General features: G+C 32.4%; 1 protein-coding gene across 48 annotated transcripts in view; it reads left to right on the top strand.

Moving 5' to 3' along the window:
* Rims2 (regulating synaptic membrane exocytosis 2) overlaps positions 1–27,175 on the top strand; it is a 573,766-nt gene that overhangs the window by 393,391 nt on the left and 153,200 nt on the right. For 18 of the 48 annotated variants that reach the window (XM_074068988.1, XM_074068974.1, XM_074068976.1 and 15 more), the window contains one exon: positions 1,424–1,513. The exons of 19 other annotated variants lie outside the window; for them this stretch is intronic. In XM_074068988.1, coding sequence (XP_073925089.1) covers positions 1,424–1,513 — 90 coding nt within the window. Of the gene's footprint in view, positions 1–1,423; positions 1,514–9,208; positions 9,242–27,175 lie in introns of all 48 variants that reach the window. 11 more of the 48 variants (XM_074068978.1, XM_074068981.1, XM_074068997.1 and 8 more) reach the window with 2 other exon arrangements.

Here is a 27,175-nt window from a genome sequence, read left to right on the forward strand (position 1 = left end):
GTCACCTATATTGGATGTTGCAGTATAGTTTTTCTATTTTTGACAGTAGTTTTATGGTCTCAGTTAAGTTTTGTTTAGCTGAATCTTATGAAATATGTTAGTATCTTATCATTTATGGTCAAAGGTGAATAAGGTACTAGAGTACCATGTATGATTTAGTGAAGTTTGATGGGGATTAGAATGTGCATAGTTAGTAACAATCTGCTTGCCCTATAGTTAGCTTTAGAAACGTGAGTAAAAAGAAGGGCAAGTGACAAGATGTATGATCACTTGTGAGAATAAGGTTAAATGATGGGTGGTAAATCTTTTAACATGTGACCATGATCTTACCTCCGCTAGTTCCCATCTCCATTACCACTTTAGCCTGGTTTCATGTTACTTTCTCCATTGTTCACTGTGTTCCAGCCACAGGGACCTCCATGTTTTTCTGGAACACCTCAAACCCCCTTCAACCTCAGGATATTTGCATTTACATGTTCCTACCTGGAATGTCCTTCCCCCAGATAACTACCTTACCTCCTTAAGTTCTTTATTCAAAAGTTGCCTTCTTAGGGAGGACTTCCCTGATTATTCTATCCAAAATGTCAGCATTTTGTTCATGTTTGACTTTGTAGCACTTATTGATATGTAAGTAAAGATATATTATACTTGTTTATCTTGTTTATAAGCTATGTCTTTTCCATTAAAATATAACCTTTATAGAAGTATGGATTCTTGCCTATTTTATTTCCTAATGTATCCTCAGTAACTAGAGATGCCTGGATTATAATGAATGCTGAGTATATATTTGCCTTAAAGAATGAATTATACCACTTAAGAAGTAATTCTAGGCAATCTTACATAAGTCAGGTAACTCATATTCAAGCTGTTAATACTTAATATTTTATCTTTATTTACAAGATTTTATTGAAATATTTTATAACATAAATTTTTGTAACTTAATGAAAGCACTATAGTAGTAAAATAAACATCCATTTTTCTTATGTATCAAAGTTTATTTATGAATTTCCTTTTGTTATATGTAAGAATCTTTATAATTTCACATAAACATTTCATTCACCACTATAAGACAATATTTAATAAAATGTTTAGTTCTACAATAAAATTAGTGTGATGTAATACCAACAAAGATAAGACCATTATTTGTCAAGTCATCCTAATTATTGTCATTTTCTTTACGCCTTGGACCCATTCATTTTACTGAAAATAGATTTTGAAATATATAAAAACATTTCAAATAATATCCCATCCCTATATTTAAAATGTTAAGTTACATGTTACATAATACATGTCAGACTTTAGGAGAAATACTTTAAAAAATCCAAAAATCATCAATTCCTGTATTATTTTTAGGTCCTTGTTATGCACATTATCTAATGTTTCTGACAAGCTCTGATTATTTTTTTTTTTTGATTTATACTAGAAGTTACATGGGAAGACCAGCAGAAAAAGGTGAATGGTACAATAAGTGATGACAAACCATTGACGAAAAAGAAACACCAGTCTGAGCCAGGTTTGTCAGGGTTTGGAAACCACATGAAAGCATGAGACTATAAACATTGCATTTCATGCTTTTTAAATGCGTGTGTCCTATACCTCATTTTCCTCATTTTGGTGTGAACCCTATAGAGTGTATGGATCCCATGGGAATTAGAATGGTAACGATTTCAATATTTGTTTAGAAAACTAATGATCCAGATTTTGGGAAAAACGTAATTATTTTAGTGGTAGTAGTAGTAGTAGTAGTGTTTTAGGGAAAAATGTCTTATTTAAACACAAATCATTATCTGCTTTATATATTTGATTAAACCTTAATATAGAGGTACTTGCATCCCTAAAAAGTACTATAGAAAGCTCCACGTATTTTTTAAAAGTTTTTGTTTAGGCATTTCTGTTTTTAAGCTGATGCTATTGAGGTATTTATGCATGTATTGATAATGATTTATATACAACTTCTGGAGATAAAAAATACTCTCAAAACCACAACAAATAAGGGATGGCATAAATTTATGAATTCAGTAAGAGTCTTGTCAAATCATTAAATCTACCAAAGAATTGCTTCTCTGTTTGGGAAAGATGTCATTAAGTAGGAAAAAAAAACCTTAGTTTTTGGAAGAAAGAGAAAAAGGAAGAAATGAAAACTTGCAGACATCAATTAACTGAATAACCAGTACTACACTTAATTAGTAATTAGATGAGAGTACACTAAATTTTTATTAAAAAAATTAAAAATTCAGATGTTTTTACAAATTATACCATTACTAAGAATGGCTACCTATAACAACAATGTTAATGTATTTTTATGTAGTGATTCATTTTGTCTTAGTCACCGAAAGCTATATTTTAAAATATGTCAATTCACAAATCATTAATAAAGTATTCATTGCCATCCTATTGTATGCCAAAGATTGAAGTTGACAATAAATTTTGGGGTAGACAAGAGAGACAAAGCAATTTCTCTCATAGAGTCCACCTCAGGCAAACATACACAAATTTAAAAAATAATTACACCAATTATTAAGCTATTACAATTGTGACAAACATTATTAAAAAAGAAGAACAGGATAATTTGAGAAAACTTATCACATTGCATAATAAGTCAGTAGAATGAGGAAAGATGGCAAGACACAACTGATAGTCTGGGGATTCTCTTTTTGTAAAACAGTACATATTGAAAATGTAATAAACTAGAATTCACATTAACAATTTAAATATTTTCATAGAGTTGTAAGAAAATTTTTATTTCAAATCTTCATTTAACAGTCCATTTATTTCAAAAGTAGTGATTATCTTAATATATTTTAGGAGCTTTTAAAGTAAATAAATGTAAAATTAATGTTTTACTTGTGGTTTATATCACAAAAATTATCACCATAAAGTCTGCCAGACTGGAAATGTAGCTCAGTGGTAGAACACTTGCCTTGTGTGAGCAAGTGCCTATGTGAGATCCCCAACACCACAAAAAAATCTCTCCTTGCTGTATTGTGCAACATGAGTTCTTCTTGGTCATGGACTATTACTTATTTGTTTTGTTTTCCACCATACTTAATACATAAATATGTTTGTGGCCATATATTTCTATACTTGTATATCAGAATCATGAACAATGCAATGTTTAGCTAAAAATTCAAACTTACAAATACAAATTCTAAAGATCTTCATTTTTAGCTTGTTCTCACATATACCATATATATATATACATGTAAGTATATATTGTACATATATTACCACTTACACCCTTTAATTGACTATAACCTATGTGTGCAAAAGGGGGAAGTTAATGTAGAGTTCCTTAACATTATAGTTTAAATTGTTTATAGAGTTTTTTTATTTTTGGCAATTGTGTGTTTTTCTGTATCCTAGGAAAATTAGTCCTCTAAATTCAAACCCTGAATGCCATAAGTAAGTAGACAATGTGCCAAGGCAGTAAAACTTGTCACATTTGAAAATATTTCCAAGCGCTTAAACCCAAACCTCAGATGGAAAGTTTTCGATGTATCAGTAGCATATATTGTTTCCCTTTGCAATTGTTGTTTTTTGAAAGTATATGCAAGAATAATTTATAATACCTGGGAATTTTGCCATTTCTAGGAAGTGCGCTAATAATAAAAGTAACAAAATTTTTACTAAGGGCTAATTTATATGACATAGACTAAAATGAGTCATGTATGTGGATGAATTTTAAGCATCATGGAGTGGTATCTGGTTGTTTTTTTTTTAAGAGAAATTTTAACATTTCTGAACTGGGATGCTTTGTGAGGATTATCAGCAGCTGAAATTGTTTACTTCAGCCTCTCTAATCTAACTGATAGCTGTATGGAGGAAGATTTTGGGAGGTACAATGACATCATATTGTCTTTGGTGTGAGCATAAAATATAGAAATTCTACACATAATTCTAAACCCCAGAGTTTATGAATAATGTTTAATCTATGTCTTCCTCATGTAGAATGTAGATTACATTTTGTTTAGACCTTAAAGTTAATAAAATACTCTAAACATAAATCAGTTATTCATAAGCATAGATAATCTGTGATTTATTTTTTGATGAGCAATCTGATTTCAGACAAGAATATTATGATTTTAAATAAAATAGTGTTACTGAACATTGAAAGAACTAAACCATCTAATTTTATTATCTTTGCTTTGAGTTTATCTGTAATTAGAAATGTCTATGAGAAAAAACCATATTCTTCATAATATTTCAGTCTCACATTTTACTTGTCAGGCAGAAAAGGTCTGCTGGGAAAGCTAACAAATGAAAAACTCTTTAAGCTTCGTGAATGTTTGGGAACTAATACAATTTCACAAATTCTCCAAAATGAGAAATTCTTAGAAAGTTTACTCTTGGCCTAATGTTCAGAATCTATCTGGAAATATAATCTTAACTGACTTCTGATCTGTTCGATTATTAACCAATGCTATTCAGAAGAGGGTTATCAGCCTTGATTTGTTATTTTCTAAGTGTAAAGTATGTTATGTCTAGGAAAGTCTTGGGTTGATGTAGCTACCCATATTGTAATTACTCTGAAAGTATGACAATGCTCTTACATACTGTATCTTCCCTCTAAAATAAGACTGTGGGGGTATTTCTTGTTCTCTCTCTCTCTCTCTCTCTCTCTCTCTCTCTCTGCCCCCTTCTTTCCTTCCTTCCTTCCTTTCTTTCTTCTTGTTATTTGGTAAAATCAGGGCAATAAAGCGCTTTGCTGAGGTATTATGTGATTAGATAATACATTATAAATTGAAATTTTTCAAAGAAATAAGTTGTTTTATTAGTTGCTATAACATTTTAACTTGTACATAAGTCCTTAGTTTTAGCATTGTATAATTTAGTTACTGTATCAATCTTTAACTTTATAACATGGACATCCCCATATTGTATTTTTATGGGATTTATAATTATGGTGAAGGTATGGATTTTTATTTATTTAATTTTATCTTGGAATTATATTTTAGAAAATTTATCTTAAGGAAAAGTAAATAATAAATGAAGTATTATGTTTGTGAATTTTCTAACAAAATTTTTCATAAATATTTCTCATATTTCTACTTCATTCTTTGTATTCTTAAGTACTTTGATTTTTTTAAAGTAAGCACTCTATCAGTCTAAAGCAGTGTTAATCTCTAATGTGATGCTAATTTAATCCATTCTGTCTGGAAGAGTGAATCTGGGTTGTATTTTTAATCATTGGTAATATTGTCTGATCATTTCTGGATTATTGTAGAACGAGCTTTTTTTTTCTTGACGGAGACAAAAGTGATGTAAGACAAATTAAATAAATATTTTATAAAACACAAGTCAACTAGCACCCTCAGAAGTCAATACAGTTTCCCCTCATACCCCCAAGGGACTCGTTCCAGGACCATGCACAAACACAAAATCCTTAGGTGCTCTGACACAACCTTTTTATCATTGAGGCCTTCCTACTAAGTAGGTGCTTATCTAGGCTTCTTTTAGAAAAGTATCTCTCATCTATCCAAAATAAAAAAAAAAGAGAAAAAGAAAAAAAATTCTAAAACTCTGTGACATACTAAATCCACATCGTATGATTAGCTTTTAATAATATGCAGGTTCTAATATAAACTTAAAAATCATTGGGCTATTATTTCTTTGTGTTGGAACATTTGAACATCAGTACTTGCTCCTGTATGACATGTGTTTACTTAAGTACAGTTAAATCTGATAACAGGACCACGTGCATGCCTTTTGTAAAGGGTGTTAAATGGGAACATTAGCCAATCAGCAAAGTTTAAATCAATACCACACACTCTTGGTGAATTTCAATCATGGATAAACAGGTGTTTTTAAGTAACATTGATTACAGATTATCATTTTTGTTGGAACTTGAGATATACATTCAATTGAGATACAATAATATTTAAACATTCTATTAGCAAGGGAGATTTTTTGATTTGCACAAAATTTTGCTCGACAGCTAATATTCATTCTCAGAATCTTACTTTTTTATACCAAATATGCTTAATTGAATGATTACATGTAATATATACATAGAGTTTTTTCTGTAAAAACTAAAATACTGATAGTGTCAGTGTGTGTCTTTGTGTATTGTAGGATTTTGCGTGAGTAAATATCAATCTTTACTTTTTATAGTTTCCGACTTGATGGTGCTTTCAATTTTAAATAATTTCTTTAAAATATTTAACATGTGGTGAATGGTGCCTTGGAATTTTTCATTATATTTTATAAATTAATTTTATTTTATTATGGCTTGTGAAAACATTTTTTCATATGACATAATAAACAGAAAGGGGGAAAAAAAAAGTACTGAACATCCTCTACAAAGTCTGTGTTTGCCAGGTCTAAAACAAAAAATCCAGCTGTAATTGTGGCAGTATGGGCACCTAAGAGAGAGAATACTTTTACTATTCTTAATTTCTCTTAACTGGTCATGGTTAAATCAAGATATGGTTAATTGTCTATAGATGACTCTGATAACTGGTTGTTAGTTAAATGAAAAAGAAAGAGTTCTCTTTAAATTATCATTAGCGTGACTGCAAAGTATAATATTGTGTCATGGTTATGATCAAAGGAAGAGGTGGGAGATGGGAAGAGTAGAGGGAGCCCTTAGCTTCTTTGATGGCTCAAGGAAGTCTGTATTCATTAGAATACCATACGCAAAATAACTGCTCTTAGCTTATTAGCATTTACATAAGTGATGCTTGTTGAAACTAGATCATTGACTATCAGTTTCTCTTCAAATGAGACTCTTTTAATGTAAATAATACATAAGACTGTAACCACAAAGAAAGCGAGAAAGCCTCCCCAAAAGTTTTAAGTATATGTGATATAACTGTCATTATCCAAGAGATGTTTTTTATTTGCCTGAGTGTTGTCTGCTAGTTATATTTTACATTAGCTCAGTTATAACGTATTTATTAACATGTCAGATTGACATAAAGTGGGGAAATGATGTAATGGACACTTTGAGTCAATAGTGAGATTATGGTCAAGATGTTTCATTTTCATTACCTTATGAGTAATGTAAATTTTGTATTATTATCTAAAAATTGCTTTAAATTTATTGGCTCAAAGATTATTGGTTAGAAGATATCCCTTACAAGAATGAAAGCTTTGGTGAATTACTTGACCAGCTGTGGCATGTATCTCTTTTTAAAAATGTTTCCAATTAAATACTATACAATAAACATCCAGTGGGTCAGCATGAGTGGTTTTGGTTTCTTTCTTCTTTGACATTTTATTTCAAATGTTCTTATTGAGTATTAAAACATCAAATTTCATATATTTTTATTGGGTCATGTAGCATCTAGTAGAAACAAAATTCCCCAAGTAATCGGGGGACCTCTATTGAATTTCTGGCTCTGCCACTGAAGTTGTTTTGTGATCTTGGGTAAGTCAGTTGAACTCTGTGTGACTCCATTATTCACCATACTAAATTAATGATTGGGTTGAGAAGAAACTATACTATTTTAAATGTATATAGTATGAAAGACATTGCATTGATATCATATAAAGTAATGCAAGATCCATTTGTTTGTATAGTTTTTTATGTTTCTACAAAATAAATTAAAATGTTTTCTTAGAGGAGTATAAACAATCATCTTTTTAATAATTTCCTTTGCACATGTGAAGAAACTATTTTAAAATACGGTAATTATGTACCTAAAGAAATTTTTTATGTAAACAATAACCAAGATATAATAAAATTCAACAGTGACCTAGGTTACTAATATATCTTTGATTTTTCTAATTTCTTTAATAAGTGGGTGGATTGGAAATGGAAGATAACATGTGGCACATATCATTTTAATGTGTGTGAGTACATTTCAGAAGGATCCAAATGTTTTTCCTGTGGTCAATCTTATTAGCAGCCTCTAGAAGGGAATACAATTGTAATGAGTGTCTGATTTTGAGTAGGTAAAAAAAAAAAAATGTGCTTATATAATAAGAAGAGCGTTGTGATGTTTTTAAATGGGTCATTTCTTTTTCCAGTTCTTTATCATTCATACTTGGACTTCTCTTTTTTGCTAAGAAAGAAGTTTTAGTCATTTTAGCATTTTTCATAATGTAAAGTTTTCATTTTTGCACTATTCATAAAGATTCATTTTCTCAGGACTTGTGTATTCCAACATGTTTTCATTATCAGTCAAAAACCATGATTCAACTGTTTGAGAACTGAATGTGGTATTGGTTTAAGAATTTTGTGGTATCTATTCAGAGCTAATTGGCTAATTGATATAGGTGGTTTTGGCTTTGTTTTATATTATTCGTCTATGTCTGTCTTACTAACACTAACCCACTAATCTCTTTTGAAAGAAATTTTTTCTCCCAATGCTGAGTTTAGGAGAATATTTCTTCTTGCTTTCAAACCATTGTATAAAATATTTTCTGAACTTCTGCAGTAGTAATGGGGAAAGAATTGTTTCCAAAACATGTGCCAGGTCTAATTGAGTAGATAGTGGACCTTGGTAGGTAAATTTTCATGGTAGTTTAAGTTTCTGTATTGTGGTGTTTCTAAGAATATTCTTATCACAAATAGGCATTATAAAGGAATATGTTGAAAGAAAGTTTGAGTTGAAAGTTTATTGAGTTTTTGATAATAAATTAAACCCATAATTTCAGTCATTTTTCTTACGATTCAGTTGTATTATATTTATTGGTCTACAGTGTTTTTGTGATAACATTTTACTATGTTGGAACTATTCAATAAAATACTGGCCTGACAAACATACTTAATTTTCATGTGTGCACTGGTTAATTTGGGAAACATAAAAAGCATAGATATATGTTAGAACATTTCTTGAAACTACTTTTATCTCTCTTTTTAAAATCTAAAAGCATTTTCTCATATTTTGAATTGACTCAGTAACATCTGAATAATGTGTTCATACATGTAACATTGGTTTTACTAATGGAATCTTTCCTCAGCATCTGCTCAGGACTGGCTGTACATTAATAACTGCAAACTTTTGAATCCTTTTTTTATGCACTAACTTTATTTTTCTGACTCTGCTAACCTATGGTAGCTTTACTAATTTGCCATCAGTTCTTTCATATCCTTTTTTTTTTAATGTTATGTACTTGATGATATCTTCCCTACAACTGTACACAGGATTCTTTCTCAATGATTTGGGTCCCTTTCCTTCAGTTTCACTTTTTACCTTTTGAGTACATCCACTCATACCCATCTCCTTTGTCTATGTCTTTCCATAACACGATGTGATCACAGAAGAAATGGATTCCACAAAGAGAAGATATGCAGGTCTGTCTCTTCTATTGTTTCTCTTTATTACGTTTCACTTAATCTAACTTATCCTAGAAAATGTTTACCATTTTTTCTCATTTCATATTTTTTCATTTTTCTCTAATATAAAGAAATGTTAAATCTTTCAGTTATTTTTAGCTATTTCCATATTCAACTTTTATTAACAACTGCTCCAAATACATAGGAAAATTAAAATAATTATTTAATATACATAGTTTTTCCATAACTGGATAACTAACTGCAGATCCCCAAAAGGAATACATGTATATGTGCATGTTTATATACATATATATTTATGAGAAGGAGAAATTCAGCTAGATTAAATTAATAAGTTAAGCATAATTTATTTTCTAACTTATTTTACCCTTTAAAGTTGCTTTCAGCTTTTTTACATAATTCTAAAAGCATTTTATTTCTATCATGAGTTCAGCAACTTTCTAGGCTGTGGAAGATTCTAAACACCTAATACATGCCCAAAAGAAGCTGCTAATGTTACATATGAATTAAGAGATATGGGTAGAGTGATGTTTATGTGCCAACATGAATGATTCTAACAAAATATTCTGCAAAGCTGTAAGTTCAAATAAAATCTGTTTTAAACAGATAGACAGAAAAGGATTCAAGGAAGAGCAGAAAGCTGAATATACATTGAGCATACATTTGCTAGACACATCCTCTGTGGTACTGTTCTAGGTGTTGGAAATTACAAGACAAGCAAATGGCTCCCTAAGCTTTTGTACTTTTTGTAATGTGTGTCTAACATGTAAAGGGAGTAATCAGTTGTAGGTACTATACAAGAATTCTATGTATATAGAATACAGTAGAATCACAAAAAATGGTAGGATTATTTCCACCTGGAAAGGACTGCTGTTAGTTCAAGAATGACTTCATAGAAGAGATAACTATTCTGTTGAACGTTAAAAGCCAGAAAAATGTTGGCCTTTTGTATAGAGAACATTTCAGGTAAAGGAAGCATTACGGCCAAAGGCTCCAAACTAATTCAGGCAAAAGAAGACGGATGGGATTCATGAGATTGTGAAGGCTGTGTAGGCTACTGAAGCATGTCAAGCAACAGAATCCCAAAGTTAGATATTTGTTTCTAAAAGAGTACTTTTGACAGTTATGTAAGAGAAGGACTAGAGTGACGTAAGTATGGAGGTCATTTATGAGGATATAGTAATACATCAGTTAAGGAAATGGTAATAATTTAATTAAGCTATTAATAGAGGCAATCACCACATGAGAAGCTACTTAAGTTGCAGAATCTACTAGTCAGTCTCTGAGTGGACATTACTGACTCAGGAAAAGCAGGAATAAGATAGTCTTAACAAGCTGAAATGTTTGGGTAACTGATGATACATTTTATTGAGAACTCAGGTTGCATAAGTTTTAGGGGAAAGACAGAGCTCATTTTGAGGATGGGTTGAGTGTAAGGGTTAACTGGAATACACAAGTATAAAGATGAAATAGCAGCAATTGTTTATCTGAAACTAGAACTTAGGAGAGAAGTCTGGCTAGAATCAAAAAGTATCAGCATTTAAATGATGCCACTGGAATGAAAGGAATTGTCAGTAAACAGCATATGGAGAAAAAAGAAGAACGTCAAGAATCAAATTCAGGGATCACCAAGATTTATTTACATTTAAGGAGCAGATAAAAGAATTAGAAACAGAAAAAAATGTTGAAAAGAACCTTCTAAAGACAGTAGGCTGTCCATTTCAAGAAAGGAGCACATAACCAACAGAGACAAATTCTAGAGAAAGTCAAATATGTTGTTAAATTATAAAACTAGTTCTGTCATGGGGAAGCTGAGATCTGAGATTTCTAAATATCTGTAGTAGATCCCTAATACTGTAAGTGGGTACTTGATCTTATTACCTATATGGTATTTAGGATTCTACAAACTCATTTAGCTTAAAGATAAAGAAATGTTCAAAAAGAAGTAAGAGTAAGAGAGTATAAGAAGAGGTTTAGAAAAAAAGAAAATAATTTTAGAAGAGGAAACAGTAAATTTTGTGACAAGCAATTCAAAATAGATTTCCCCTGCATTATAAAAGTAAGATGAAGTTAAGGCTTTCAAAAACTGACTGGAGGGTGTAGCTAGTGGTAGAATGCTTGCCTAATATACTTAAGGCCCTGGGCTCTATCTCTAGCACCACGAACAACAAAACAAGAACAAAAACAAAACAGTATTTAACCAATGAAAGGTAACATCTTTATTAGCTTATTAGTCACATCTGTAATGAACATGAAAGTTATTTTTCTTTATCAATAGTGCCAATTAATACTCCAACATAAAATATGATAGAAAATAATTTTCTAAATCTTACCATTTGCATGACATAGTAAGTCAAAAATGTATGTTTTATGTGTTAAGCTATAGTTGCAGGAAATTCAATTGTGATAATAGTATGTGCAAGTACATTTACTGCCTCATAATTCTGTGCAGCAAAAGCAGGAATGATGTTGAGCACATTGTGATCACAGAGGAAATAAGTAGTAGACTGGTCAAGCAATCTACTATATTCCTAGAAATTATGCTAGGAATACCTTATATCACATCTTAAATGGCAAGTCCTATTGGTAAAGTATAATACTTAAATTTAGTTCAATAAACCCTAGAAATGTTCTAATAAAACTGAGTTAATAAAGTTTTTAGAACTTCAAAGAGTAGAAAGACCTAAACATGGAATAAATAGTTACTTATAGAATAACTTTTTAAAATGTGGGTTTGGGGTGCATTTTTGTTTAGGTTTTTATGTACCTAAAAGTCTATCTGCCTTGGAAAATAAATACTGAATTAAGATTCTACTGCTAAAATTTCAACATCTTACACATTTTGAATATACATTGAATTTTACCTTGTGTACCTTAGCTCCCTGTCCTCAAAATTTCACCTATTATAGGAAATATTTTTTCCTGTGAGTCTGAGAGGGAGGATAAGAATGCATTCTGTGGAACTAAAATTATAAGGAATTCCACTCCTTATTTATCCTTAGATGTTACTCTCTATTCCTCAGATTCCTCACCTATAATAGAGGGAGAATAATAGTCATGCCTCGAAAGGTCATTGTGATAATTAAATTAGCTAACGTGGTATACAGAACACCTTGAAATTGTGTTTAATAGATGCTAAGTGCTGTATAAGTGAAACTGTTATTTATTATTCTATGAAAGTGCATTAAAAGTTCTATTTTGAATCAAGTATATTGAAACTCATGCATTTTGATATGTAAGCATTCTTTCTATGATCTGAAATTGATTTTTTGTTGTGTGCATTACAAATATACTAGTTCGTGGCAACCAGTTTAAAAGCACTGAAGTCTGGTAGATGTGAATTTTCATTCCCCATTTAATCCATTCAATAGGGATCTGACTTTGGTCAGGTTGCTAAACACATCTTAGTAACCTTCTTGAACTCCAGCTGGCTTACGGGATTCACTGTGATTTGTTTGCTTTTTGTTTTTGTTGTTCATTTTGTCTGTGTGCTGTGTACTGAACTCAGGGCCTTGCACGTGCTAAGCACACACGCTGCCACTGAGGTACAAGCCCAGTCCCAGTTCATTATGTTTTAATTAAAGCGTAAAAGATTGTTCCTCTGAACAAAAAAGTCCTAAGAATTGCAGTGGAAGAAATTTAGAGAGAGAATTGACTACAGTGTGATAGGTACAAACTGTGCAATATCAAAGTCATCATAAGTAAATTAAATTAATAGACAAAATTGGGAAAACATTTGCTGCAACTGATAATACTGAGAGCCTTTAATGTCTGAATTGCTTTAAAAATGAATGATATATTCTGTAAAACCCTAATAACAAAATAGGTAAAAGGACAGGTATAGATGTTTCCTTAAATAAGAAATGCAATGGCAAATAAATATGTGAAAAATTATTTCAATCATAACTAAATAAGTGAATACAGCTTCAAATGAGATAAAATGTTTCAATATTTAAAAAAAAAAAACCCAAGAAGAGAGTGTTATTGGAGAGTGGCAGTAAATTTTAGTATAATCTTTCTCTAAAGACATTTTGCAGTACAAATCAAGAACCTTAAAAATATTTATAAATTTTTGACCTAGTGGAAATAGAGATTAAAATTAAAATGTATGTATAAAAGGTTCATTAAAGCATTATTTATAAAAATGAAAAGAATATTATAATGGAGCAATGGCTAAATGATTTATGTACATGCAGTCTTAAATTTTTATAAGTAAAATATTAAGAATTTTATTGACATAGAAGCCCTGTTTTTTTTGTAAGTTGAAAGAAATTGAAAGTAATATGTATAAAGAAACTATTACAGTTTTATATATGGTAGATAAACAAAAGATAAGAGTTCTTATTAATTATTAACACTTAAATTACGTCAACAGCTTCTTTTTCAGCAAATATACTCTAGTCACTCTTTACTTATGATTTATATTTGTTATTCACAAAATTACATGTTTTGCAATAGAATTTTGAACTAAATTTAATACATCAACAATCCCTAAACAATGAACTATAAGAAGTTGGATAATAGCCATTTGTAGGATTATTTAAAAATAAAGAGAAAAAAGATTTAATAGTAGAACTAAGCAACTAAGCATTAGACTGTACTTATTGACAACTTTGGTTGTTCATCTTTAAGACAAATTACTTAAGTCTAGATTTTTGAAAAAACAATCAGAGTTTCCTTAAAGAACAATAAGACCAGTAATGTTTTATTTTCTGTGGGCTTATTGTAACAGACATATTGGTACCACAGTACAGTATAAGAGAGGAAGACGTGTGTGGTCTGAGACAAGTATTTTAATCTCTCTCAGTCTATTTGCCAACTGTTCAAAAGAGAGGATTGAGGGTTAATCATGAGTGTGTTTGTTTGTTATTTTCAAGCAGTTCAAAAATAAAACTAATTGACCAGTCAAAATGAAAAACTTTACATTTCAAGAGCTAGCAAAGAAATTTCAAAAAAAGGGAAAAAGAAAGAACAGCTGAGAGCTACAGTTTTTCTCACATAGGACTGAAGCATTGTGTTAAACATTAGAAGTTTTGGGTGAGAGGTGCAGCTTCATGGAAGGGCACTTGCCTGGCATGTGTGAAGCCCTGAATCCATCCCTGTACCACTCACAATAAGATTGGAGAAAATCTCATAATCTTATAGGTAACCAAACAATATTATCAGCACAAATCATAAAGTTTTAAACTATTCAAATTCCTTTTCTTAATACTTTTAAGGCTAAAATCTACACTTTTCTCAATTGCAGTCAATTCTAGATTTAATGTGTGAATAATGAAAATAGAGTCTTTATTAAGACAGGAATAAAAATTCAAGAGAAGCTATTAAAATTTAACTATTTAAAATTAACCAGCAATTTTGACTATGCTGAACTAAAATCATTCCCTAGCCATTCTAATGACATATTAGCAACATAATTGGCCTATATAAAAGAGGAATTATTCATAAAATTCTTAACCTGGTACAATTCAGGTTTCATACACTAAATTCATTTATTCAACATATAGCTACAAATTATCTGAGGCCTTCTTCTGGATGCTGAGGACAATACATAGAAGGTCTTTCTCTTCATTACAATTTTTTGATCAGTTAAACAATTTACCTGAACCATTCTGAGGCTGGAACTTAAATGGAAACAGTCTGGTTTTGTGCCATCCTTAACCTTATGAAATGGGGACCTTACCTATGACAAAGTGAAGGATGTAGAATGTTAAGGCCAGGAAGACAGTTTCATTATGCTGTCTTTATATGTATATAAAGACTTATTTCCATACTCCTCATCCCTCACACTCCCACTGATGCCTCAGACAGTCCCCCACATGCATTCATACATCATCATCATCATTTTTAGGTCTAGGTTTCATTAATGGGTGAGAACATGCATTATTTGGCCTTTTGACCTTGCCTTGTCTGACTTAGCATGATGATCTCCAGTTCCAGCATAATGAAACCCTCCAAACATTGAAAGAGTTGGAAGAGAAAGAGGGGCCAATGGGAATATAATAGAGAGTGTGAACCTGTTCAAGGTACACATGTATGGAATTACCACAGTGAAATTCTCGTGTAATTAGTGTATGAGAAATCAAAAAACAAAAGAAACAGAGACAGAGAGACACATTCAAGGAGAAGTGGACTAAAGTCACCCCTTTAAAAGGAGCCCATCCCTCAATAATGGGTTCCTTATAAAACCCTCTCTGCCTCATCTTCTCTCGTTAGGTCCCACATCAGGCCAAAATTGTTTTTAACACATTTGCGGGGACTCATTCAAACCATCACTGGTTATAACAGTGATTAGTATTTGCTATCTGGAATAAGAGTCTCCATGTAGAAGTAATCTTCATTGTGGAGAAAGCCATGTCCAGGAGCAAGACCCCTGGGTAAGTCCCCCTCTTTTTCCAGTTGTCTTTCAGCTGTGACTGCTCTCTGTAATCAAGAGAATGGATTAGGAAAAGAGGAGGCTGAATTTGACTGAAGTATATTTTATATATATGCATGAAAATAGTGTGATGAAACTCACTAAAAGTTGTTTAAAGGAGGGCAGTGATAGAATAAAAAGAGGGATGGATTTGACCAAAATACACCATATGCATGTTATGGAAATATCACAATGGAATCCCTGGGTTTATTATACTAATAAAAATGTATTTTTAAAAGGCCAAGCCGAGAACTACACATTTTGCAGAGGGCTAAGGTGAGGAGAGCAAGAATTGAGGAATTAAGAAAGAGATTTAATATCAATTGACACCAAAACAATCTACCTTGACATTATATTTAGGATTCTCAGTGTAACTTGTATTCACGATGAGGCACTTGAAAAGTTAAAATTCAGTCAGTTTTCTCTGCTTAAACCTCATGCTGTTTCTTCCAGTGCTCATATTTCTTTCTCTGACAGTGACCTCATCAAATTTTTGTTCTTCTTCACTCTGAAATTGGACAGAAACATTGTATGAGATCTTCCTGTTTTTGAGACATATGGGATACATTCAGTTGAATTATGGAGTATTAGAGTATATGACTTAGTTACTCTGACAGTTATTCTTTTATTTGTATCTTTTGGAAAAAAGATAACAATTTGCTGTTGAGGCATGAGTACTTACCGAAATAAATATTTAAATATTTCCCTTTACATTGTAAATAATTTTTCTAACTTAACGGTGATCATAATTTGATTAAAAGTTGAATGTCAGTTGTAAACTATTTAGTTAGCTGACATGGGTAAAATTTTTTAAAAATTAGAATGTGCTTTCTTTTGCAGTACTGGGGTTTGAACTCAAGGCCTTGTACTTTCTAGGCAGGTGCTTTACAACTTGAACCACACGCTGAGCCCTTTTTTGCTTTAGTTCTTTTTCATCTACCTGAAAAATAGGTGTGATCTGCCAGCTTACACCTCCTGTATAGCTGGGATCACAGATGGGTACTACCACACCTGGCTCTTCTTCCTTCTTGTTTTTATTGCTGTGCTGAGAGTTAAACCTAGAACCTCATATATATTATTAGTCAATTGTTTTACCTACCACTGACCCATACCCAGCCTCTGCTTCTTTCCTTTTATTTTCAATATTGCTATATAAGCATACTGGTACAATCATTTCATAGAATGATCACCATAGATAAATGAATGAAATTACTTTTGTAAGTTTTTCTTAGTTCTTGTATTGGAAACTTATACCACATTTATAATTTGTAATCATAATTTAATTTATTTTAGCAATATTTCCTTAATTTAAGTCAAAAAATTTTTCTCTGTAAGTTTTCTCAATTTAAATTTTTCTCATCTGCCTTTTGTTTGAAAGAGCATTAATTTATAGTATTTTAATATCATAGCACATATATTTTAAATTTATTTAATACATAAGGTCTCAAAGAAGTCTTTAAAATGTTAAAATATATAAAGGTGTCAATAGGGATAATAATATCACAAGAATTAATTTTGGGGGAATTATTTGAGTTTTCATTTTTATCATCTGTATACTGTAGGTTGAATAGTTTAGCAATTACTGTGATCATTTCATTTTTAATACAAAGTTAGTAATTCTTGTCGGTTGCTTAAAATTCTTCAGATAGGAAAAAAATCTGCAACTTTAATACAGTTTCCTAAGCAAATGTCTGACTAATTAAAAATTACAAAAATCTCACTATGTGTTTGGAATTATGATCGTTTTTTAAAAAGTATTTAAAATACCAATAACAAGACTAAAAATATTGGGATACAGGGATCATAATTGTAATGGCCTATGAGTATTTAAGCAATTTTTAGTTTTAGTATAAAGGATATTCTCCACGATGACCTTCTAATATACAGAAAAAAACCCATGTGGGGTTTTATCAGATTTTATATCATGGACACTTTCGGTTTTACATGACTTTTAAGTTAATTTTTTCAATAGTTCTAAGTATATTTACATTGTTTCTAAATAAATGTAAATGTCAATAAAACTCTATTTTACATTTCTTTATAATGTTCCTTTCAAACCTTCCATGCAATCTTGTGACATGTATATGAGTGGATGTAATTGAAAGAAATCTTACATCTATGTCATTAGGATCCAGAAGTGAACTACAGTAGTATTTGATAACAAAGTCATATCAAGACCTAATAACATGGGTTATACACAGAATAATAATATACTGCCAGTGAATTGCCTCCCTCAATGAAGATATTTAGCCACTAGGTAAAAGGTAGAATATTCTGAAGCATGTGACACAAATGGAGAGTAGTTAAACTTGGTGAATTTGATTCATGTTTATATCTTTTATCAACAATTATTGTACTTTGTCTTAGAAGAAAATGTTAATAATAAGTATTGTATTCATTCTTCCAGGGGCAAATAAAATGTGCTTGTTTTTCTTCAAAGATATAGGAAATTGTGTCTAACAAGTTAAAATAGCTAAGTTATTAAAAACTCAATGACATTTTCTCCTAAACATGTCACTTTATATCAGGAAAAAATATGTGTAGTTAAACAATTGCACTTCAGATAGCCTAACAGATCCTTGTCAACTAGATTGTCTCTATGACCCATTTTCCTGGTTTAACTTCTTGGTTGAATCAACTTTTTAATATCATCTGTGTGTCCATCTCTCTGTCTTCCAGGCTGGGTAACACTTAACACTCTCTCCCTTCTTCTTCCCACCACTTTCCTTGTCTCTTTCCTTCCCTTATTTCTGTCTTTGTTTCATTGCTCTCTTTGCCTTAGTGTACACACACACAAACACACTTTGAAAAGAATTTCAATGAATATATTATCAGGGCAAACAGATGAAGAATTTCTAGAGCATTTTATCAATATTAATGAGTTTGTTACATAAAACACTTGTAAACATAATTTGACTTCACAATCAACCAACCAGAGAGTATATAGCCATAAGAATTATCAAGAGTATCTGATCCTAACTATTCATTTTACAGATAAGGAATGTTATGCCTGGAAGGGTTCATAGTTACAGGATGTGTTAAGCTGAGACTAGAATCCATGTCTTCCCTTTCCTTATCTTCCATTACCCAAAATCTGGGTAGTTCAAAACTCATTAATTTTGTGGTGATCAGCTCCACTTCACTTTCTAGCACAAAACCCTACTTTCCTCTCCCCTCCATGGTCCAGGTGTATCCGATTCTAAACACTGAAGCCTACACTGATGCCATTTTGGATAGTCTTCACTGAATTTTGATGTCGAAATAGACTCATGCTGTTTCTGTAGATTTCTAGATGGTTTCTGCTAACGTATCCTCAAGTACTTCAAAGATCAAGATCTTTCTGACTATACAGAAATGGAGCTATGAAATTTGTCCATTACATCTCCCTTGAAGTATTATTATTTAATGGATATGTTAAGGAGCTCAAAGGGAACCACCAGACAAGTACAGACAGAAATAAATAACCTAAATATCTAAAATAGATTGTTGAGGTTGAGGACTGAATTTAAAAGACTAGAACTGCAAGGTAGTACAATAATTTTGTAAATTTCTAGGATTACTTTTTTTCATTTAATTTCACTGTTCATCTAATCACTTATGAATCTCAGATTTCCTACATTTCTGAGAACAAATGAAAGATCATTTTATATACAGATAAATCAAATTAATTTTCTTTCATTTGAAATGCATCAGTCCCAAGTAACCCCAATGGAAAAATCCTCAAAATTAATTAATTTGGAAATAAGTACTTTTTTTATTTTATCATTTTTACATTTACTCACAAGTGTATACATTGTTTGGGCCACCTCCCCCACTTCAGGGCAGAACATGTTCCGCTCTCTTGTTCTCCAATTTTGTTGAAGAGAAAACATAAGAGATAATAAGAAGAACATAGCATTTTTGATAGTTTGAGATAAGGATAGCTACACAGAGAGATGGATAGCTACACAGAGAGATTCCTTGTGTTGCTTCCATGCACAAGTGTATTACAACCCACATTAGTTCATCTCTACCAGACCTCTTCACTTATTCCTGGTCCCCTTCCTGTAGTGGCCTTTGCCAGTTTAAGATTACTTTATTCACTCCTCTACAGTAAGCAAATCAACCACATTCAGGTTTTAGGTTTCCTTCCTTTCCCTATTCCTCCTGTGAGTCTTCTCCCCTTAGTGTGTGACCCATGTCCAATAATATTACTGCATTTATTTTGAGTCTATAATCTTCATATGAGGGAGAACATGTGATTTTTGGCCTTCTGAGCCTGGCTAACTTTGCTTAAGATGATGTTCTCAAGTTCTATCCATTTACTTGCGAATGGAAAATTTTCAATTTTCTTTGTGGCTGAGAAAATTCCATTGTGTATAAATACCACATTTTCTTAACCCATTTGTCAGTAGTGGGGTATCTTGGCTGTTTCTATAACTTAGCTATTGTGAATAGTGCTGCAATAAACATGGGTGTGCAGGTGCCTCTGGAGTAACCTGACTTGCATTCCTTTGGCTATATCCCCAGGAGTGGGATTGCTGGATCATATGGCAGATCTATGTTTAGTTTTTTAAGAAACCTTCATATTGTTTTCCAGAGTGGTTGTACTAGTTTACATTCCCACCAGCAGTGTAAAAGGGTTCTTCCCCCCCCCGCCAGCATAATTGCCGACATTTGCTGTTGGTGGTGTTCTTGATGCTAGCCATTCTAACAGAGGTGAGGTGGAATCTTAGTGTGGTTTTGATTTGCATTTTCTTTATGGCCAGGGATGGAGAGCATTTTTTCATGTGTGTTTTGGCCATTTGGATTTCTTCTTTTGCAAAAATTCTGTTTAGTTAAGTTGCCCATTTTCTTATTGGTCATTGATTTTGAGGGAGTTTAATTTTTTTAGCTCCCTCTATATTCTGGTTACCAGTCCCTTGCCTGATGTATAGCTAGCAAATATTTTCTCCCACTTTGTGAGTGGTCTTAAAGACCATTTCTTTCATTGTGCAGAAGCTTTTTAATTTCATTTGTTCATCCTTTTTCTTAGTTGCTGGGCTGCTGGAGTTCTACTGAGGAAGTCCTTGCCTATGCCTGTTGTTTCCAGGCTACACTGTGCTCTTTCCTGTACTAACTGCAAGGTTTGGGGTCTGATATTAAGGTCCTTAATCCACTTTGAGTTGATACTAGTAGAAGGTGACAGGCATGAATCTGGTTTTAGTTCTCTGCAGGCAGATAACCACTTTTCCCACTAACACTTGTTGAAGAAGCTGTCTATTTTCCATCGCATGTTTTTGGTGCCTTTGTGAAAAATAAGGTGGGCATAGCTGTGTGGATTCATATCAGGGTCCTCTATTCTGTTCCACTGGTCTTGATATCTGTTTTTGTGCTAGTACCATGCTGTTTTTATTGCTATGGCTCTGTAGTATAGTTTGAAGTCAGATATTGTTATACCTCCGGCATTGCTCTTTTTGCTCAGTATTGCCTTGGCTATTGGCAGTCATCTGTGTTTCAAAATGAACTTTAAGGTTGATGTTCAATCTCTGTGATGAATGTCATTGGGATTTTGATGGGAAATAAGTTTGAACATATAGATTGCTTTTGGTAGTATAGCCATTTTTACTATATTGTTTCTGCCAATCCATGGGCATGGGAGATCTTTCCACCTTCTGTAGTCTTCCTATATCTGTTCGTTCAGTGCTTTGTAGTTCTCCTTGTAGAGATCATTTACATCCTTTGTTAAGTTCATTCCTAGGTATTTGATTTTTTTTTGAGGCTATTGTAAGTAGAATTGTTTTCCTATATTCTTTCTCAATTTGTTCTTTGTTGATGTGTAGAAAGGCTACTGATTTTTCTACATTGATTTTGTATCCTACTACATTGATGAAGCTGTTTATAGTGTCTAGGAATTTTGGGGTGGAGTTTTTTGGGTGTTTGAGGTACAGGATCATGTTTGCAAATAGGGATGGATACTTTGACTATTTCTTTACTTATTTGTATTCCTTTTATTTCTTCTTTATTGCTTTGGCTAGGAATTCCTATGTTAAATAGGAGTGGGGAGAGTCTCATACCTGACTTTAGGGGAAATGGTTTCAGTTTTTCTCCATTAAGTATGATGTTGGCTATAGGTTTGTCATCTATAGCCTTTACGATGTTGAGGTATTTTCTTTCTATTCCTAGTTTTCTTAGAGCTTTTATCATGAGGTAGTGTTGAATCTTATCAAAGGCTTTTTCTGCATCTATTGAGATGATCAAGTGGTTTTTGTCTTTGCTTCTATTAATGTGCTGTATTACATTTATAGATTTGTGTATGTTGAACCACCCCTGCATCCCTGGGATGAAGCCAACTTGGTCATGGTGAATGATCTTTTTGATATGTTGTTGGATTCAGTTTGCCATTATTTTATTGAGGATTTTTGCATCACTGTTCATTAAGAAGATTGGCCTGTAGTTCTCCTTTATGGATGTGTCCTTGCTGGTTTTGGAATGAGTGTAATACTGGCTTCATAGAATGAGTTGGGCAGTGTTCCTTCTCTTTCTATTTTGTAGAAAAGTTTAAGGAGTTGGTATTAGTTTGTCTTTAAAGGTCTGGGAGAATTCAGCAAAGAATCCATCAGGTCCTGGACTTTTCTTTTTGGGGAGACTCTTTATTGCTGCTTCAATTTCATTTCGTGTTACAGATCTGTTTAGATGGTTAATAGCCTCTTGGTTCAGTTTGGGGTGGTTATAAGTATCTAGAAATTTGTCTAGGAAATAAGTATTTCTTAAAACTTGTGCATCTTAATTGCACAGTTAAGACTGATGTCTTCTTTATCTTTGTAACAAAGAATATTTCTCTGTGCCCACCCCAGTACTCACACTGAAATATTTTTACTACACAGTGCATAGTTATTATGAAGTATTTACTACCATGCTCTCATGGTAATAAATTCAACTTGTCCCAATTTTTCTTAGTCCTTGTATTACAAATACCATTCACAACAAATTTATCTTTAAAATTGTGCTTTCTGTGGTGTTCTAGTATATAATTTATGAAGATTTAGTATAAAAATCTAAGAATGCTTACTACAGGCATGTAATTATGAAAAGATGGTTTTCAAGTATCTTTTAAATTTTTTCTTGGACAATTCCTTGTCTCATATCTGAAAGTATGAGTGTGGAAATTTTTAAACCATACCTGATTACTTCTTGCATTAATACTTGTAAAGCCAGGATTCTTATTACATACCAGTTTTTTTGCATACTGGCAATTGAACTCTGGGGCTCTGGCTGACTAAGCAAGAGCTGTACAACTTGAGCCCTGCCTTTTTAGTTTAGTTATTTTTCAAATACAGTCTCCTGCTTTTACCTGGGCCAGCCTCATCCTACCTCTGTCTCCTGAATAACTAGGATTACAGATAAGTAGTACCATGCCTGGCTTGTTTTTTGAAATAGGGTTTCAGTGATTTTTTTGTGGGGAGGGGGCTGACCTCCGTCTGCAGGTGTCCTATCTTGAGCTCCTGAGTAGCTGGAATTATAGGTGCATACCACACCACACCTGGCCCTGTTGTTACATCCACTTTCAATCAGTACATCTAAGTGCTTCCTACAAGTAAATTCATGTCTGTCTGATAAATTGAGTAATGAATAGTTGCACTCTCTACTATAAAAAATAAAAGCATGTAACTTTTATTTCCAAAGAATTCTTTATCAGATCATAGGAAAAATCATCGCTTTCAAGTTGAATAATTTGTACTTCACATATATTTCATTTTTAAAATACATTTTTCTTCTTATAAAAATAATGTATAATCATAGAAAATTATTAACAATATATTATATTAACCCAAGTAGCACTTACATTTACTTTAAATAGAGAAAATTGCTAACGGCCTGGTGAATTAATCTCTTAAGTCTTGAAATACCACTTACCTGTTTTATAATCACATATTATAATGTCTTTGTTTATATATATATATTTATGCAATTTGAACACACATGCACACCATTATCCTTGTTCGTGGATGTGTATTATTCTATACCTGTAGCAGGTGCACTTAGCTAATCACCTATTGTTTCACATTTAGGATGTTTTCTCCCAGACCTTCACAAGTACCATGTAGTGGTGTACTACATATACTTCCATCTGCATCTTTGCAGAGGGCCATTTCTCTTGGGAAGATCCTGGGAAATGACATTTCAGATTCTGAAGTGTGACCACTTTAAATCCCTTTAATACATATACCGCTATTTTTGTCCTTTTAAGTAATTTACACTTTGTTGTATATCAGGGACTTCAGAAAAACCTGTATTCATTTTAATGTTTGTTAAATTTTTTGACAGCAAGTTAATGATTGCCACTCCCCAAGATGAATTTTTCATAGTTGTGAGATCTTGAAGGTGCATTTAAAATATTCATTGAAATCAAGGACAGTATTTCCTTCTTGGTTGGGTGTGGTGGTGTGCACTTGTGATGTCAGCTTCTGGGGAGGCTGAGGAAGATGGATTGTGAGTTTGAGGCCAGTCTGGGCAACACAGTGAAACCCTGTCTCAAAAAAATTAAAATTATGACAAAGTATAACATATTTTGAGCCATTTAATTATTTCTATACTTAGTCTTGTGACTATTGAAAGAAATAATTGTTACTTTTAAAGTCTATCCCACAAAACCTAGAAATTAGATACAGCCATGCTTTCTTTTCTGTACTTGTTACTTTGAAGTGAGCAGATATCCACATACATTGATGCACTTTTCCATCATTGCGTTTCATTTGGTGCACACCTAACTGTAGTGCATGAGTACACGACTGGGCCTTTGCTCCTTTAAAGTATGTCATTTCTCTTTCATTTCATTTTTTATTGTTGTGCTGGGTGAAAGTACATTGTGGCTTTTGCAAAAGTTCTTATAATGTAACATACAGCATATTTGGATTAATCCCCTCCACATTTATTACCCCACACATACTCCTGGAATAGTTTCAACAGATATCATTTTTCTACTTACATACACGTGTACACAGTATTTTCACTATATTCACCCTCCCACTGGTACCCTTCACCCCTGGCAGGACCTGTTCTGCCCTCCTGTTCTCCAAAAAAAAAAAAAAAATGACATTTTTGTTTGTTTAAGATGGCTACACAGGGAGCTTCCTTGTGACATTTCCATATATATATGTATTATAACCAGAATTAGTTCATCCCTCTGTTTTCTTCTTTCTACCATAATCTCCTTCTTATGGTGGTTTCAATGGGTTTAAAAATTCTATATTCATTCTCATATAGAGAGTATGTCAACCAGTGAAATATGTCATTTTTGTCACACTCATCATTATTGTCTCCATCTTCTTTCATTTTGTTTTGTATTTTCTTAGGATGAAAGTTTGTAAACTGGAATTCAGTAGGGTAGCTATGAAAAGCAATGTTTTTCTCTCATTGTTGATTTGCTAATGTATAATTTTAAAAATATGTCTCTCCTAAATAAGGAAGATACTTGTTTCACTTAAACTAGAGCAATGACTCAAGTGCTTTGACTTAACATTTAGATTATATTATTATATATTATATGTGTTTTATTAAAAAACTAGATTTTTAAAGCTATTCTTTGTCTATCTTGTTATCAACTATTCAGATAGTTTCAACAGAGAACATTTCAGGGTTAGAAATTCTGTACTGCTAAAGCCTCATGTTGGCACGTACACCTTTAATTCTTACATTTAGTTAGAAAATGAATTAAATATGTGATTTTTAAAAGGATATAATGTGGAGGCTGGATATAGTGGTACATGCCTGTAATCCCAGCCATGCAGGAAGTAGAGGTAGAAAGATTGGGGTACCAAGCTGGCCTGGGGCAAGGGTAAGACCCTACTTCAAAACTAAAGAAAAAAGGGTTGGGAGCGTGGCTCAAGTGGTAAAGTACTTGTCTAGCATGTGGCCTTGAGTTCAAATACAAATACCACAAAAAAAAAAGATGTAAATTAGAATAAGTTCAGTTATAAAATGAAAATATTTAATAATCTTTGTTAAGTTTTTGACGTTATTTTGTTTAACATATGAACAGTGAAGATTTGTTTTCTAAGCTCAACTCATTCAAAGTAGATCTTAGTTTGAGGAGACATAATAGTCAAAGGAAAAGAGCCACAGACGTGCTTCTTTTCATCAGAAACCCTCATGAAATGGAGACTTAGTGAGATTTTCTGTGTGAATCAAAGAAAGCTCTTTTTTTTAAACCTGAGGTCAAAGGTTTAAATAATGATAGAAGAAAAAGATGGGTAAGGAGGCAGGTAAGTGTTTTAAGTCATTAAATTAACCTCAGGAATTTGGAATACTAGCCAATCCAGTTTCTAAATTTAAATGTGACAGTCTTAGATTTCCATGACGTTTGTAATCAGAGGTTTCGTTTTTTTCTGAAATTTGGGGTTCTTGAGTTTGCTCCTTAAGAATCTTCCTTCTTAAAATGCACAGTCTTGAGTATTTTGCTCAAATTTCACAAAGTGGATCACTGAGTCAGCATGATGCTACACTCGTGACTATTCAGCTTCAAGGTGAATTGTGTAACTGCCAATCCTGTGTCCTGTCTTCAAAGTCATTTGGGGTATGAAGCTACTCTGCGACCCCACGAGCTGAGGTGTGTGGGTGTGCTTGTGGGGAGGGGCGGTGTTTGGAAGAACAAACTTAAAACTATTTTTGTCTGAAGTATATTATAGAATTTGCTAAAGGTATATGGGTGATCTTTGTTGGGCACACGTAAATGTAAAACTTGATAACCACTGAGTTGCTCCCAGCTAATTTGGCCATATTCAACTGTATGTTTGGATTAATAATCCACCTACAAGTTAACTTTTATGAAACTTGGATGCTATAGCAATATTATCAATCTGACTTTAACTTTCCAGACACATTCAGGAGACTTTTTTGAGTTCAAAATAACTGCATTAGTTTATCAATTTAAGAACATGTAACCCCCCTCCTTTTTTTTTGTTCTTGTATTAGAAATTAAACTCAAGACCTCCTGCATGTTAGACAATCTATCACTGAGCTACACCCTCAGCCTTGGAGCATGTGATTTTAGGAATCACATCAAATCAGGATCAACAAAATACTGGGTTTTAAAATTAAGGGACTGAGGATGAACCCAGAGCTTTCAATTTGAGAAAAATAAGTATTCTGAGAGCTATTTATCAGTTCCAGAACATCATTTTGGTTTCTGTTTTTTCTATACATTAAATTTTTTAAGGTAGAAAAAAAGGCCTTGCATAGCTTAAATGCTTTATTAGGAAAGTCAATGAGAAGAATGTTGTTTAAAATGTTGTTTATCTAGTAGAGATGCTGAAATTGATGGAATTCAAGAGGATTTGTATATTTACTTGTAGAAAAGTACAGAGCCAGTTCCAGCACAATTTAAATGAACTCTGGTGTTTGTGAAACAAGGTATTTATGAGATGATTTGTAAAATTAGAAACCATATTTTCTTGGTTTACTTAATCTACAACAGGAAGATTTTGAGATAACTAGAATACTAGTTTAATACATTATCAGATTATCACCTGAATAAACAGGCATATGCTTGTGCAAACTTT

This window comes from Castor canadensis, chromosome 3, assembly GCF_047511655.1.
Source record: "Castor canadensis chromosome 3, mCasCan1.hap1v2, whole genome shotgun sequence".
In the NCBI taxonomy this organism is placed as follows: Eukaryota; Metazoa; Chordata; class Mammalia; order Rodentia; family Castoridae; genus Castor; species Castor canadensis.